The sequence below is a fragment of the Dipodomys merriami genome, unplaced genomic scaffold (genome assembly GCF_024711535.1).
Source record: "Dipodomys merriami isolate MVZ:Mamm:240054 unplaced genomic scaffold, mDipMer1.0.p SCAF_1957, whole genome shotgun sequence".
NCBI classification, from domain to species: Eukaryota; Metazoa; Chordata; class Mammalia; order Rodentia; family Heteromyidae; genus Dipodomys; species Dipodomys merriami.
Window position 1 is genome coordinate 1 of NW_027203334.1, and position 13,085 is coordinate 13,085.

Sequence of the window (13,085 nt, forward strand, 5' to 3'; positions counted from 1 at the left end):
ACATCAAGCAAGTATGCAGATTACCCCCCCCCAAAAGGCCATAAAACATTGCTGGGCCAGGCAAGAACTTTAGCTCCAGAGATAAGCATTTCACTAACTCTACCAGTTCCAGTTCCAACGTTCCCACAAGAAGTTGCCCCCAGGAGACTTTGTTTTAAATTTCCCATACTCCTACCCAGCAACATAGTCTACAATTACAATGTCCCAAGATAAAATCCCAAGAGATAGTAAGCAGCCCCTCCTCTTTCCCAGAACTCACAACATGTCTTCTCCGATCGAAGATTTGGGGGTTTCAGTTTACTGCTGTTGTTGCTTGGTTGTGAGGACATGGTGGCTTTTCAGTAGGTACCTAGGAGGGAGAAAAGGAATTCAAAGAAGGAGGGAAGATGTCCCTCAAAATACTCAGGACAGAGGATCAGTGTCAGGTCCAGCCCTTTTTGTCCCAGTTCCTAGATACCTATTCTTGAATAAGTCATGAGCCTCCTGGGTCTTCAGTTTCTTCACCTATAAAGAAAACTGCGGTTAAATTTTGTATTTATTTTCTGATGTAGGAGTTTATATTCACATACCTTTACCTCCCGCACTTCTCCCAATAATCACTTAATAAGTTAAGTTTTGCTATCATTATCTCTTCCCATTTTATGGATATTAAAAAAAAATGAGATTAAACGAGTTAAGTGGTTGGGTCCAAATCTCTTGCTGAGCTCAGATTCTAGTTCTCAGAATCCTGGGGAAAGTCAGGTGCCGGTGGCAGGAGGGCCCTGGCGGCTTATGTCTGTGATCTCCAACTACTCAGGAAGCTGAGATCCGAAGGATCGGAAGTTCAAAGCCAGCCCCAGCAAAACAGTCCAAGAGACTATCTCCAAAATAACCAGCAAAGAGTAGGGCGAGCTGCAAACGGGCTCGGAGGAGGGGGTGGTTAAGAAGTGTGTGTGTGGGGGAGGGGGGAATGGAAATATATCGAATACTTCTTCAAGGTTATCTGCAAAATAAGGCGAAAGACCTGATGTCAAGTGGGGTTCGAGAGCCCCCGGGCTCACAGCCCAAACCCAGAGAGCAAAGGGCTCGCGAAGGCGCCAGGTCCCACTGCCCTCAAGACGCGCGCTGGTCCCCCACTGGCGCGCAGACCCTTCCTCCCCAGCACCAGCTGCCGGTCCCCGAGGTCCGCTACGCGGCAGCGCCCAGCGGCCGGCAGTGCCCCGCGCTCCAGGCTGTCAACGCCGGGCACCGGGGCCCCTCCATCCTCCCGCACCCGCCGCACTTCCAGACGCCACGCAGCAGCGGTTCGCCCACCTACGTTCTCCCCCCTCAGATCCCTCCGGGTAGTCGTCCCGGCCCTTCCCCTCCGATGCTGCAGACCCGAACTGACAGAGGGAGGCCGAGCTGGGCACTCCCGGGTCCTCGGCAAATCACGTGGTTCCCGCAGGCGCCGCCCACTCGAGCGTCAGCCCTCACCTGGAGACAATCCTCGACCAATGGGGCACCTGCGCTGCGCAGGGGGCGGGGCCAGGCGGAACCGCGGACCCTGCCCGCGGCGGGAAGGGGGAACCTGGTCAAGGAGAGACCGCCCTCTTCCTAGTTCCTAGCGACATAGAGGTTGGCTGCGTCGTTGCTTAGTAACTACTAGAGCTAGGGGGCGGGGTTAATAAAAGCCTCACTTTTTTTGTTCTTCTAATTCTCGCGAGAGCCAGAATAATAATAGCTATCTTGAGGGAGCCACGCGTGGTGGGAACCTTGCAAAGATTAACACCTTCCTTCCTGAAGCCCAGCTAGACCTGAACCTCGTTACTTCCGTACACGGGAACGTCAGCTTCCAAAGCCACCACTTGATTACACCTTAGGGTGTTTGAATATCCTCTAACCAAGTTCACTAAGCATCTCCATACTCTCAGGAGACCTTATCGATTTCCTTTTCCTCCTCCTACTCCCCATCAAGCTATAGCATAGACGTTTTGAAGACACAAAAGCCGTTAAGGGTGAGGATGGCTGCAAGGATCTCGTATAATTGATCCATGGGTAGAGGCTTTGGGTAGGTACCATACATTCCAAGTGAACTACACTCTTCCTAACTGCTCCAGTGCCCCCCTTTGATGCTTTGATTCTATTAATACGCCCATCCAATGCAAGGTGGGATTTGTTGCTCTGGATCCAGGATGGACAGCAAACAGAGCATACATTTCTTGGAATATAGGAAACTTCAGAGGTGCCTGCATTCCTTGTGAACGACAGAGTTCAAAACACTCGATCATCTCCTCTCCGCGTGTTCTAGGTGCCCTGAAAACCCAGTCTTTATCCATTTAGTACTTATGAAACTTATTTGCGTGGCAGAGTCTGAAGTTCAGGACATACAGGTTTAAAATGACCATCTAACCCGGCATTATCCCGCGGCCGTGCAATTCCAGGCCTATGTGTCTTTACACCCCACCTCTCTTGACTATGAGGAAGATAGGAATGGAGTTTCGAAACCGGTAAAGTGAGGCACTGAACTGCAATCCCAAGGGTACACTCTGGTCCTCTACATCCCTCCTGTAGATGGCCACCACCTGCTGGAGGCCACGACCCCGGGGGGCCAGGTGCTGACTTCACACTGTGCTTTCTGATGTGGCAAATGGGCAGATCACCGTCCCGTGGAGATGGCGGGGAGCTGGCCTTCCGGTCCGCCAACCCTCTGAGTCAGTGTTTGGTGTGACCACGAGTGTAGCCATGCGTCTCTGTTTTTGACAGGTCTGTTTGATTCACTAGCTATTCTTGGCATTTGTTTGCGTTCTCAGGGATGGTGGCGTTTCTCGGGGTGGAGGTGGGAAGGCCGGATGGAATCACTGCTGACCCGAGGCCAAGGTCACATTCCGTCCTCCTTGATTCCGGAGCTCCTTCCCCGCCCTCTGTCCTTGGGCATATATGCTGCCGACGCGCAGGGCACCGCACTCGGAGTGTGGGGAGCAAGAACGGCAACGCTGTCTTCACAAGAGCCCACGAGCCCTCGTCCCGGGGCTCTGGAGGGTGGCGGGGGGAAACCCAGCTGTCACTTTAAGATAAACCCGGCTCCCTGCAGTGCTGAAGCGTCGCGAGAGTTGCATCAGCGACAACTTCTCGCGATGTTTGGCGGGGCCAAGGGTGGCCATTTTGAAGCCCACCCCGCGGCTGGTTGCCCTGGCTGCGTCTCCCACCACCCTGCGGCCGGGGCCAAAGCTGGCTCCGCCGGTGTCTGGCCTGGGGGCGGCCGGACCGACGCGATGTGGCGGCTCCGCTGCAAGGCCAAGGACGGCACCCATGTCTTGCAGGGGCTGTCCAGCCGGACCCGGCTGCGGGAACTCCAGGGCCAAATCGCCGACATCACCGGCATCTCCCCCGGCGGTCAGCGCATCCTCGTCGGCTACCCGCCCGAGTGCCTGGACCTCAGCGACGGGGACACGGCCCTGGGGGACCTGCCCATCCAGTCCGGTAGGAGGCCCGCGGGCCGGGGCGCGGCCGGGGAGGGAGGGGACCGGCTGGGGCGCCCCGGGCCCCGGGGACGGGACCGATCGAAGGACGGTGCGCCCTGGCAGAGGCTAGGGCAACTGTGTCCACCCGCTCTATGTCCCGACACCTGGATGAGGAGGAGAAGCCCAGAGCATCTGGAGGTTCTCTTTTTTTCCCCCCAACCTGCTTTTCAGAGCTCCTTCATCTTGGTTTCTCGGAGTTCACCAAAGCGCCAAGAACGCAGAACCGGATTCGCTCCCCGGAAAGTTCTTCCCTGTCCTGATGGGTCTGTAGGTCCGAAGGGCGCAGGATGCTTTTTTCTTACCCGATTTGTTCTTGCAAGTCCCTTGCACGTGCGCTTAGCTTGACAGATAACTATTCCTTAAAGTAGTAGTTCTCCAAAGCCCCTTCAGGTTCTAACCTACAGCAGTTCTTTTCCCCCAGTATTGAAACTTGAATGTCAGTGTCGGTAAGAAAAAGGTTTCCATGATGTGTTAAAGGACCCTTTCCACACTAGCGTGAATGTTAAGTTTCAGAAGGAGAACCCCCTAGTGGCCTGGTCTGTGGTAAACAACCTGGAAGGAAGATGTGTGTTTTTAAAGGCAGAATTCAAAGATGCATTTTCCCCAAACCTCTTGACTAAACTAGGATGTAACTTGGGGTGGGTTCCCCCCCCCTCCATTTTTTTTTTATTTTCATCTTTCTGAATATCCTGTAACTAAAAAAGTGTGTGTCCTTGACAGACTTGGCTACTGAACACCCAGTTTTGGGTGTGATTTCTTTGCAGTTCTGGACTTGTTGTTTTTGTGTTTTGTGTTTTTTTTTAAACAGGCGACATGCTGATCGTTGAAGAAGACCACACCAGACCCAAAACTTCACCTGCATTGTCAAAATATGGTGCTCCAAGTTACGTCAGGGAAACTTTGCCTGTGCTTAGTAGAACCACAGTCCCAGCAGACAACTCTTGCCTCTTTACCAGTGTGTATTATGTCGTTGAAGGAGGAGTCTTGAATCCAGCGTGTGCCCCTGAGATGAGACGCCTTATAGCACAAATTGTAGCAAGTGATCCAGACTTCTATAGTGAGGCAATACTGGGAAAAACCAATCAAGAGTACTGTGACTGGATCAGAAGGGATGATACTTGGGGAGGAGCAATTGAGATATCAATTTTGTCCAAGTTTTATCAATGTGAAATATGCGTAGTAGATACACAGACAGTAAGAATTGATCGGTTTGGGGAAGATGCAGGATATACCAAAAGGGTTTTGCTAATCTATGATGGCATCCACTATGACCCGCTTCAGCGTATCTTCCCTGATCCAGATACACCTCCTCTGACCATTTTCTCCTCTAATGATGATATCGTTCTTGTACAAGCACTGGAATTAGCAGATGAAGCTAGAAGAAAAAGACAATTTACTGATGTAAACCGCTTCACCCTGAGATGTATGGTGTGTGGGAAGGGATTAACTGGCCAAGCAGAAGCAAGGGACCATGCCAAGGAGACCGGCCACACCAACTTTGGAGAAGTATGATCTATGCATGATGAGGGCTGAAGCCTACTACCTCACAGATCCAGAAGGCTCTGGGTTTTCCAATAAGCTATTCATAATCCTAAAGAACAAAAGGACACAATGCTTGAACCATCCTTTTCACTAAGACCAGTAAGACACTGAAATTCCTTGTTAAGATTAAAATTCGTGTGCAAGTTTACAGATTGTGTCTACAGTGGTGATACGTGCCCTCTCTCTGCTAGGGTGACGGAACAGGTGGGCCTTTCCACCTAATGACACTAACCTGAAGATTGGATTTTAGTATTACAAACTAGCACCCAGCAGCTTTTACTTATAGAAGAAATCATCCTATTTGGGGTAATGTGGAAGGTCTCATGGAAGACCACTGGACATATACCACCACCACAGTTTCTCCATAGTAGATTCTTTTTTAATAACTGAATGAGTTAATAGTTTCTAAATTATGAATTGATCCATCAAATGAAGATACTCAGAACTGTCAAAACTGGTTTTATACTGCAATTTGGTAAACTTTATAAGTGTGTGCTTAACCACTTAGAAGTTCATGAAAAACAATTTTTACAGGGAAGAGTCTATTCCTTAAGAATGTTATCTAAAGCAGGAATCTGTCGAGTCCTGCTTAAGATTTCTAGTGTATAAAAGTAGAATGTATAAGGGAAAAGGTGCCTGAGCAGCTTACTGAAGCTTTAAAGACTGTTGGCCTCACATTTTAATGCAATTCATGTATTGATCTTTGTCATATTGGATAAGATTTTAAAATTAAGCAGGGTATGCTTTTTAATTGAAGTTTTTTGCAGTTTGAGTGATCTACTTGCTTTTTTATATATATACATTTATCTGAAGGATATATTTTCCTCTTTTTTTTTAAAGAGCTCTCCCTCAAACAAAGAAAATAGGTCTTCATTGAACATGATAATGTTAGGTTTCTGTTTCTTTTTTTTTGTAAGACTTCTGCATATCTAAGCAATGTTTCTCTGCTAGCTGCATCTCTTGCCAGTACTCTTGAAAATGCCATATGTCTGCAAGTTAGCATTTGCTTATCTGCCATCTTTGACTTTCACACAGTTTTAAAGTAATTGGTGTCATATTCTTGAATTTATTGTACTTCCAAGATATGAAAGTTTCACAATCTTTGCCTTATATCAGCTTTCTCAGAATACTTCTTCTGTCTTTTGCTTGTTGGACTAATAATCTTCAAGGCACACACCCTCTAAAATTTAGCTTCACTACAAGATCTTCCAGATAACATGTTCTACCTCTTTTTCTTAATGCTTTTGAAGATCAGGGATGCTCAATTATAACTCATTATGTATTATGTCATACAACATGAAGAGGCTTGGTGTTGTGAGGTTTTGTTATCTTACTCTCATTTTAACTATCTCACTTTTAAAAAGCAGCACTTATATCCCTTTCCTCATAGCTTTTTTGGCAAATGTTTTGAAATTGAGATGTACCCTCCAGCATTTTCCCTTTGTGAAATGAAAATAAAGTGAACAGCCGGGCACCGGTGACTCACGCCTATAATCCTAGCTACTCAGGAGGCTGAGATTTGAAGATTGCAGTTCAAAGCCAGCCCGGGCAGGAAAGTCCGTGAGACTCTTATCTCCAATAAACCACTAGAAAACTGGAAGTGGCGCTGTGGCTCAAGCGGTAGAGCGCTTGCCTTGAGCTGAAGAGCACAGGGACAGCGCCCAAGCCCAGAGTTCAAGCCCCACAACTGATCCAAAAAAAAAAAAAAAGTGAACAATTTAGGGAAAATGTTCCTTTAAGGAAAATTTCACAAAGTATACTTCCAATCATCAGATGACATTTCTTGAGTATACCTTTTGTGTTCATAGCTGTTTTAGACTTTATAAATTATTTTGGCCAGTATCAGTTGAAAGTGTTAAAACTTTCTTTTACTGAGCCTTGAGAGTAGCACTTGTGAGCTTAGGGTACTTAGTGTTTGGCTATCATAATATGTATGAAAAAATGCATATGATATACAAATATCTTCGTTCTGTCATTTGATCTAGGTGGTTCTTGTATTTTGTTTTCCCCAGAAAATAATAACTTTAAAATCACAAATTAAGAGGGTACCACAAGGTAACATCCATCAAATTGAGCTTTATGCAATATTGAATAAAGCTTGTCTATCTCTTCAGGAGCCAAACGACATTTGCTTAGATCTAGATCTTTATTCATTTATTTATAATGTGCCAGACATGTTTTGATGTTTCTCAACACCATTTCTGTCACTTTAAAACTGAGTATATATTAACTGCAGTGGGTTCATTTAACAAATGGAAAGAAATAAAATGCTGATATTTTGATAATTCATACCATTTTAAAATTGGATTTAGTCAAGAACTTGACATATTTCTCAAGAATTTTTTTCAGAGGATATTTGATCATTTATGTAGGCTATCCATTCACCAGGTATATACTCGGTCAAACTGCTTCTTGGTCAGAGAGTTATTTTAAAACAGCTTTTTTAAATCAGTCATTTGTTGAGATTTAGCACTGGGACCTTAAAGCAGTATTGTGATCACAGAACATTCTTGCTGAAATATTTTCTGCATTTAATTTGTTAAAGATCGAACGCCTGAACTGCTTCTTCAAAACTCAGACCTGTAAGCTTCATGGAATTTAAAGGATCCTTTTGTTCTTGTTAGGCTTATTATGCTCTTGAAATGAATTATTAATATGAATTCTCATCTAGGGAATTTTGAAAAAAATAGGGATTTAGTACTTGCAGCAGGATTAAATTTTTTTTTATCTTGTTTGCACTAGGGCCCAATGAAACTTCTTCCTATTTATTCAATTTTTGCCTATCGTATAGTATTTTTTTAAATTAAAATGAGGACAGTTTACATTAGGTGCAAAATAGGAATAAGCTTACCTTATTTCCACCCTGTCCCCCCTCCTTGCCCTGCTCTTTTTTGGGTTATGTATTAGACATTCTGTTAAAAATGCTTTCTTAGGTAGAGGGACCTCGGAAGTTTTTTAAAAAATTAACGTCCAGGAGAAATGTGACATAATAACAACCTTAGAACCCCCATGATATTGCATCTTTTTTGCTAGTGGTTCCTCATTGACTTCTTGTCTCCCATCAATGAGATATGGGCATTTTCAAGTGATACCCTTAAAGCATGGCCGTTGCTCAACCTGACCCTGTTATTTACTGTTACTGCATTTGAGTAGTCTATGAAGTTTAGGTCCCAGAAAAATCAGGATCAGGACTTGATAGTACTTACCTAAATATGTCCCTAAGTGCCCATGCCTAACTTGCTAATTTAACTTCTTCCTTCTGTCCTATGTAGGGATTAAAGCATAAACATTTGCAAGTTGCCCTAGCGAAACATAGTTTTGGGGCTTTGAGGAAATTACAGTGTGTAAGATTAAGCAACTTTTAAAAAATCAGGTGGCCTTTTAAACTTAAAATGTATTAAGATTTTCTTTTATGTGTTGACACTATTATTTGCAGCACTTTAAAAAAGACGTGGAATAAAAGTTTACATAGCCCTCTAAGGATCTTGTTGAGGACATTAAGATACAATTCTTGAGCTGCTAGACATCAGCTTTCAGCAGTGTTCAGTGTATGTAGTGGCACAACATGTGGGTGTATAATAATTTCGGTAACATTAGGAGCATGGTCTATGAAAAAAATGTTATTTCTTATAATGTGATTGCTTTTCCATATTTGTTTTACAGGCAATATTCATATTTGTCCTTGTAGCCCTCCAGTTGTTCCTAAGTTCATTGTAAGGAAGTAGAGTTTTGAGTCAGAGGCCTTAAACGTGTCATATACAAGCACCATCATTTTTTAAGTCTGAAGTGAAACACCCAATATGAATAAGCTAGTAATAAGCTAGTTTGCTTTGTTTCACAGTGCTGGGGATTGAACACATGGCCTCATGCTTGCCAGGCAAGAACTCTACCACTTGAGTTGCATCCCCAGCTAAATAAGCTAGTTTTTAATGAGCACTATATTTCAGCACATCTCATCCAACATGAATGAAGACTTCCTTGATCATGGGAAAATTCTTTGATTTTTTTCCTCTCCAGAAACTAGCCTAATGTTTACAGTGCTTTGAATATTTTGGGGGGGGGGGGATAAGTATTAGATTGATACTGAGTGATGGATATTGACTGAGGTCTTAAAGAAGGATGATAACCCTCCCGTAATATTTCATATTGAAAGGAGGAAGGGATACGAGATTAAAGTACCTCTAAAGAAGGAAGAGATTGTGAAATGGATGTATTTCAATAATAAAATATGCTTTTCAAATAGACAATATTCCAAGCAATTGCCTTTGCTGCCCCAACCCTTTTCCTCTATTTCTTGGTATAAAATGTAGCAGGGCCTAGGTGGAAAAGGTTGGTATCAAAGTGTCAGACCAGGAATATAAACATTTTTCTATGACCTTTTATACTTACGTTTTTAAAAATTCTAACCTATAGTTTAGTTAATGTGTGTAAACAGAGGTTAACCTTTGGAAGGTATAGGGTTGTTTATTTTTGTTTTGTTTTATTTTCTTACAAAGATTACCTGAGTCTGCCTTTATAATGGTATAGAATATGTAGTTAATTATAACCTGTAAGTTACTTAAAGGACCAGAGGACTTGTCAGTTTTCTAATTCACATGGTGCCATCTAGGACTCATGCTGTTTACAGGAACTATTATAGCAAGGTAATGCTTTTCCTTCAAAACTTTGAACTCAGCTTAAAATGCAGAACAAGTAAATGTAGCTTGTCAAAAAGATAGAGAATAACAATAGACTTCTAGTTCTTGTATTGATGCAGTAGACATAGCAGAGAAACCATCAGTAGAGACTGTCAGCTTTAGAACATGACTTGAAAAGGTAATAGGGATGGATGGGCAAAGTAGAACAAAGCTGTTTTTCTTGGCATTAGAAAATTCTTTCGTAAAGAAGACAAGTGTTTCTCATTTTAAAAGTGTTCTTTTGTCTATTTGCCAGCATTTCTTTTTAAAGTTAATGCATTGCTGCTACCTGGAGATATCTAATTTCATTTTGTACAAATCATGTGATTTTTTTTGCCATTGTTACAATGCATTTTATTTATGAGGTGTGTGACTTAAAAATATCTAAATGCTGTATGAAGTGACTTGTTTTAAAGGAATAAATGAAATGAAAACATTGCTGTTTGAGCATATTTTGGGATCAGGGCAGAGGGCAAGTGAAAAACTACACTTAATTACATGTGATGAAATCAGACCACAGTTCTGACTTGTTATCCAGACCTGCCAAATTTCACAAAAGTCATTTAAGTGGACTCAATCAATGTAACAGGAGAAAGTGTTTGTACTTTTTTTCACACCAAAGAGCATTTGAAATATTTCTTTACCAACTAAACTTCCTTCTAAATCTCCTAAAGTTGTACTTTTTGTCCTTTGCTAACATATTGTCTAGGAGGGAATGTTGAATTGCTCCTGCTCATTTATAATAGACTAAGATCCGTGTTCACTTAGATGTTTAAAAATGGCAGTTATCCTATGGGAAAACAACTCCAAGGTCATTAGAATTGATCTGAGTTTAGGCTTTCTTACTCGGACTACTTTTCTTTCTCACTGGGAGATTAATAAATACAATATGTTTTCATAGAAATATTCAAATAGTAGAAATGATGGAACACATTACTGGTAAATTTAGATCTAGCAGCTCTTAATAGGTCTGCATATAAACATTTAGAATTATCACTTTAATAAATGATCTGGATATTCTACCAAAATTCTATAAATGTATGACTGTTTATTTGCTACAGCAATAGCCTTAACAGTAAGTCAGGTTGCACAACACAATCAATAATGGCAGTGGCTTTAAGAGAGACAGACTAATTAGACTATAGCCACTTTAGTGCCATAGTTACAATGTGTCATTGGCAGAAATGTCAACTTCAACCTCCTAGTCCATCTATCAGCACTTAGTTTTTATTATGTCAGATTAGTACCAATCTCCAGAGGAAAGAGGACAAAGGGTTGGAAAGAGATGAGGGATATCAAACAGGAGAGAACTGAGGATTGCATTGAGTCTAGATGGAAATGGGTATCTTGATGTACTTAGCAGGAGGAGAAAGGAATAAGACTGAAGAGAGGTCTGAGCATGGACATTACAGATTCAATTTGTGTGCATATGCATGTATACATGTGTACCTGTTGTAGGGCTTGAACTCAGGGCCAGCTGCTGTCTCAGCTTTTTTTTTTTTTTTTTTTTTTTGTCGGTCGTGGGGCTTGAACTCTGGGCCTGGGCGCTGTCCCTCAGCTCTTCAGCTCAAGGCGAGCGCTCTACCACTTGAGCTACAGCGCCACTTCCATGTCTCAGCTTTTTTGCTCATGGTTAATGTACAACCACTTGAGCTACAGCTCCACTTCCAGCTTGTGTAGATAATTGAAGATAAAAATTTTATGGATTTTCTTGCCTGGCCTGGCTTCAAACCACTTTTCAGATCTCAGCCTCCTGAGTAGCTAGGCTTATAGGCACGAGTTACTAGCACCTGGCAACAGGTTTAAATTTGAACCTGTTAAAATTTAGTGTTCCTTATAAAACTCTGATGCTAATAGATACTCTCAGACCTCAACGTGCATTAGGACAGAGGTAAGGGACAGCTGAGTCCTCCAGATTCCCATGGTAAATGATTCAGAAAAACACTGCTTTCAGAACCCAATATGGGAACAAACGTGTACACTGGTTAAGCAATGCCAGGACCCCTTCATCCAGATCTACTTAATTATACCTCTCAGTTCCCATTTAGTTTAGGTTTAAGACTAATACTGCTTTGGTAATTAATGTAGTGATCTATTAGATATGGCCTAATCTGGTCTAACCTATGATTTACAGCCACATTAAAATTATCCTCATTAGAATCCCTCTGTTCTCTTTCCTTAGTCCTTAGTTGAATAACATCTCCCTGCCCCCTCCACCTAGTATTTTAGAGGTTCACTTAAGGCCCCAACATATGGTATCTCATGAACATGCAGGACACTAAGGATGTTTCCTACAGATGATGATAGTATATTTTCAAATGAACTTAATTTTTTTCTTTGGAGAGGAGAAAGAGACGCAATATACATGTGACTAATAATGAATAAGTATCATGAATGTTTTGAATGGAGGCCCCCAACTATTTTTTGGAGTTCAGCATTGTAAAGAGCCCGAGTAAAAACAGCATGATTTTCTGTGGTTAATTTTTTTTAAAGCTCTGTGTGTGTGTGTGTGTGTGTGTGTGTGTGTGTGTGTGTGTGTGTGTGTGTGTGTGTGTGTGTGTGTGCAGCCTCTGATTATGAGGGAGGTGACTATACTCCAACAGCATGCAAAGAGATGGACATGGAGTGTGGAGAGGAATGAATCAGGTGAGCTGAGCTGTCATTAGGTTTCATACTCAAGTTATCAAATCAAACAAGAACTCACAAAGAACAGCAACACACTTCAAATGACCTATGTTTGCCAGTGAGCCCTTGCCCTTCAGGTATTTCTGACTTTGGAAGTCTTCCCTCCCACCTTCTCACTATTCTTGGAACCTTAGATGCTTCAGGCAAAAATAAAACAGCAAAACTAGGATCAATTCCAGGGAAAACAAGTCAGAGAATAGCAAACATCCAAGTGAGGAATAATGATTTCTTTCAACTTGGATGTTTGTGTGTTTTGTGGGAAAACTGAGTCTGGTAAAGTAACTTCAGTAATGTTGACATATTTCTTGAACTAGATGTTAGATACAATGGTGTTAGTCCAGTGTATCCTAAATATTTCATATTTTTTCAAAAAGAAATGTCTAGGGGAAAAGAGAAAAAAAAGTCAAATTCTTGTATCTACGGATCCCTCCAAATTATTTTAGTTTAGTTATAAAGTAAAAAACTACATAATCACAAACAAGCCATGGTAGACTGTGCCTACTATTTTCTTGGAGATTAGTACTCATTAAGGCAATTCATTTTTAAGCAAATGTCTAATATCATACACCTATGAAGCTGATCTACTTCAGTGACCTCATGGGTGTAACTCTGGTCGCATTGAACTCTTGATTCACAGATGCCCTTCCTGCTTTGTAAGTATTATGACATCACACATGTTTGAGTGACAAGTCAGGAAAGG

General features: G+C 42.4%; 1 protein-coding gene and 1 long non-coding RNA gene across 2 annotated transcripts; one reads left to right on the forward strand and one right to left on the reverse strand.

Moving 5' to 3' along the window:
- Positions 1 to 69: 69 nt before the first annotated feature.
- LOC138831431 (uncharacterized) lies at positions 70 to 1,395 on the reverse strand. The gene is made up of 3 exons (XR_011373291.1): positions 1,294 to 1,395; positions 458 to 504; positions 70 to 349 (listed from the first exon to the last, which is right to left on the reverse strand). It is a non-coding gene; the product is annotated as an uncharacterized lncRNA (long non-coding RNA).
- Positions 1,396 to 3,095: 1,700 nt separating this feature from the next.
- On the forward strand, positions 3,096 to 5,172 carry LOC138831432 (ubiquitin thioesterase OTU1). Its single transcript, XM_070028510.1, has 2 exons — positions 3,096 to 3,441; positions 4,291 to 5,172. Exons 1-2 carry the CDS (start codon positions 3,096 to 3,098, stop codon positions 4,992 to 4,994), a joined length of 1,050 nt encoding a protein of 349 aa, XP_069884611.1. The 3' UTR covers positions 4,995 to 5,172.
- Positions 5,173 to 13,085: the final 7,913 nt, after the last annotated feature.

Coding starts and splice junctions, on each gene's coding strand:
- LOC138831432 (XM_070028510.1), top strand. CDS start 3,096: ATGTTTGGCGGGGCCAAGGGTGGCCATTTTGAAGCCCACCCCGCGGCT. Junction 3,442..4,290: donor GGACCTGCCCATCCAGTCCG/GTAGGAGGCCCG, acceptor TTTTTTAAACAG/GCGACATGCTGATCGTTGAA.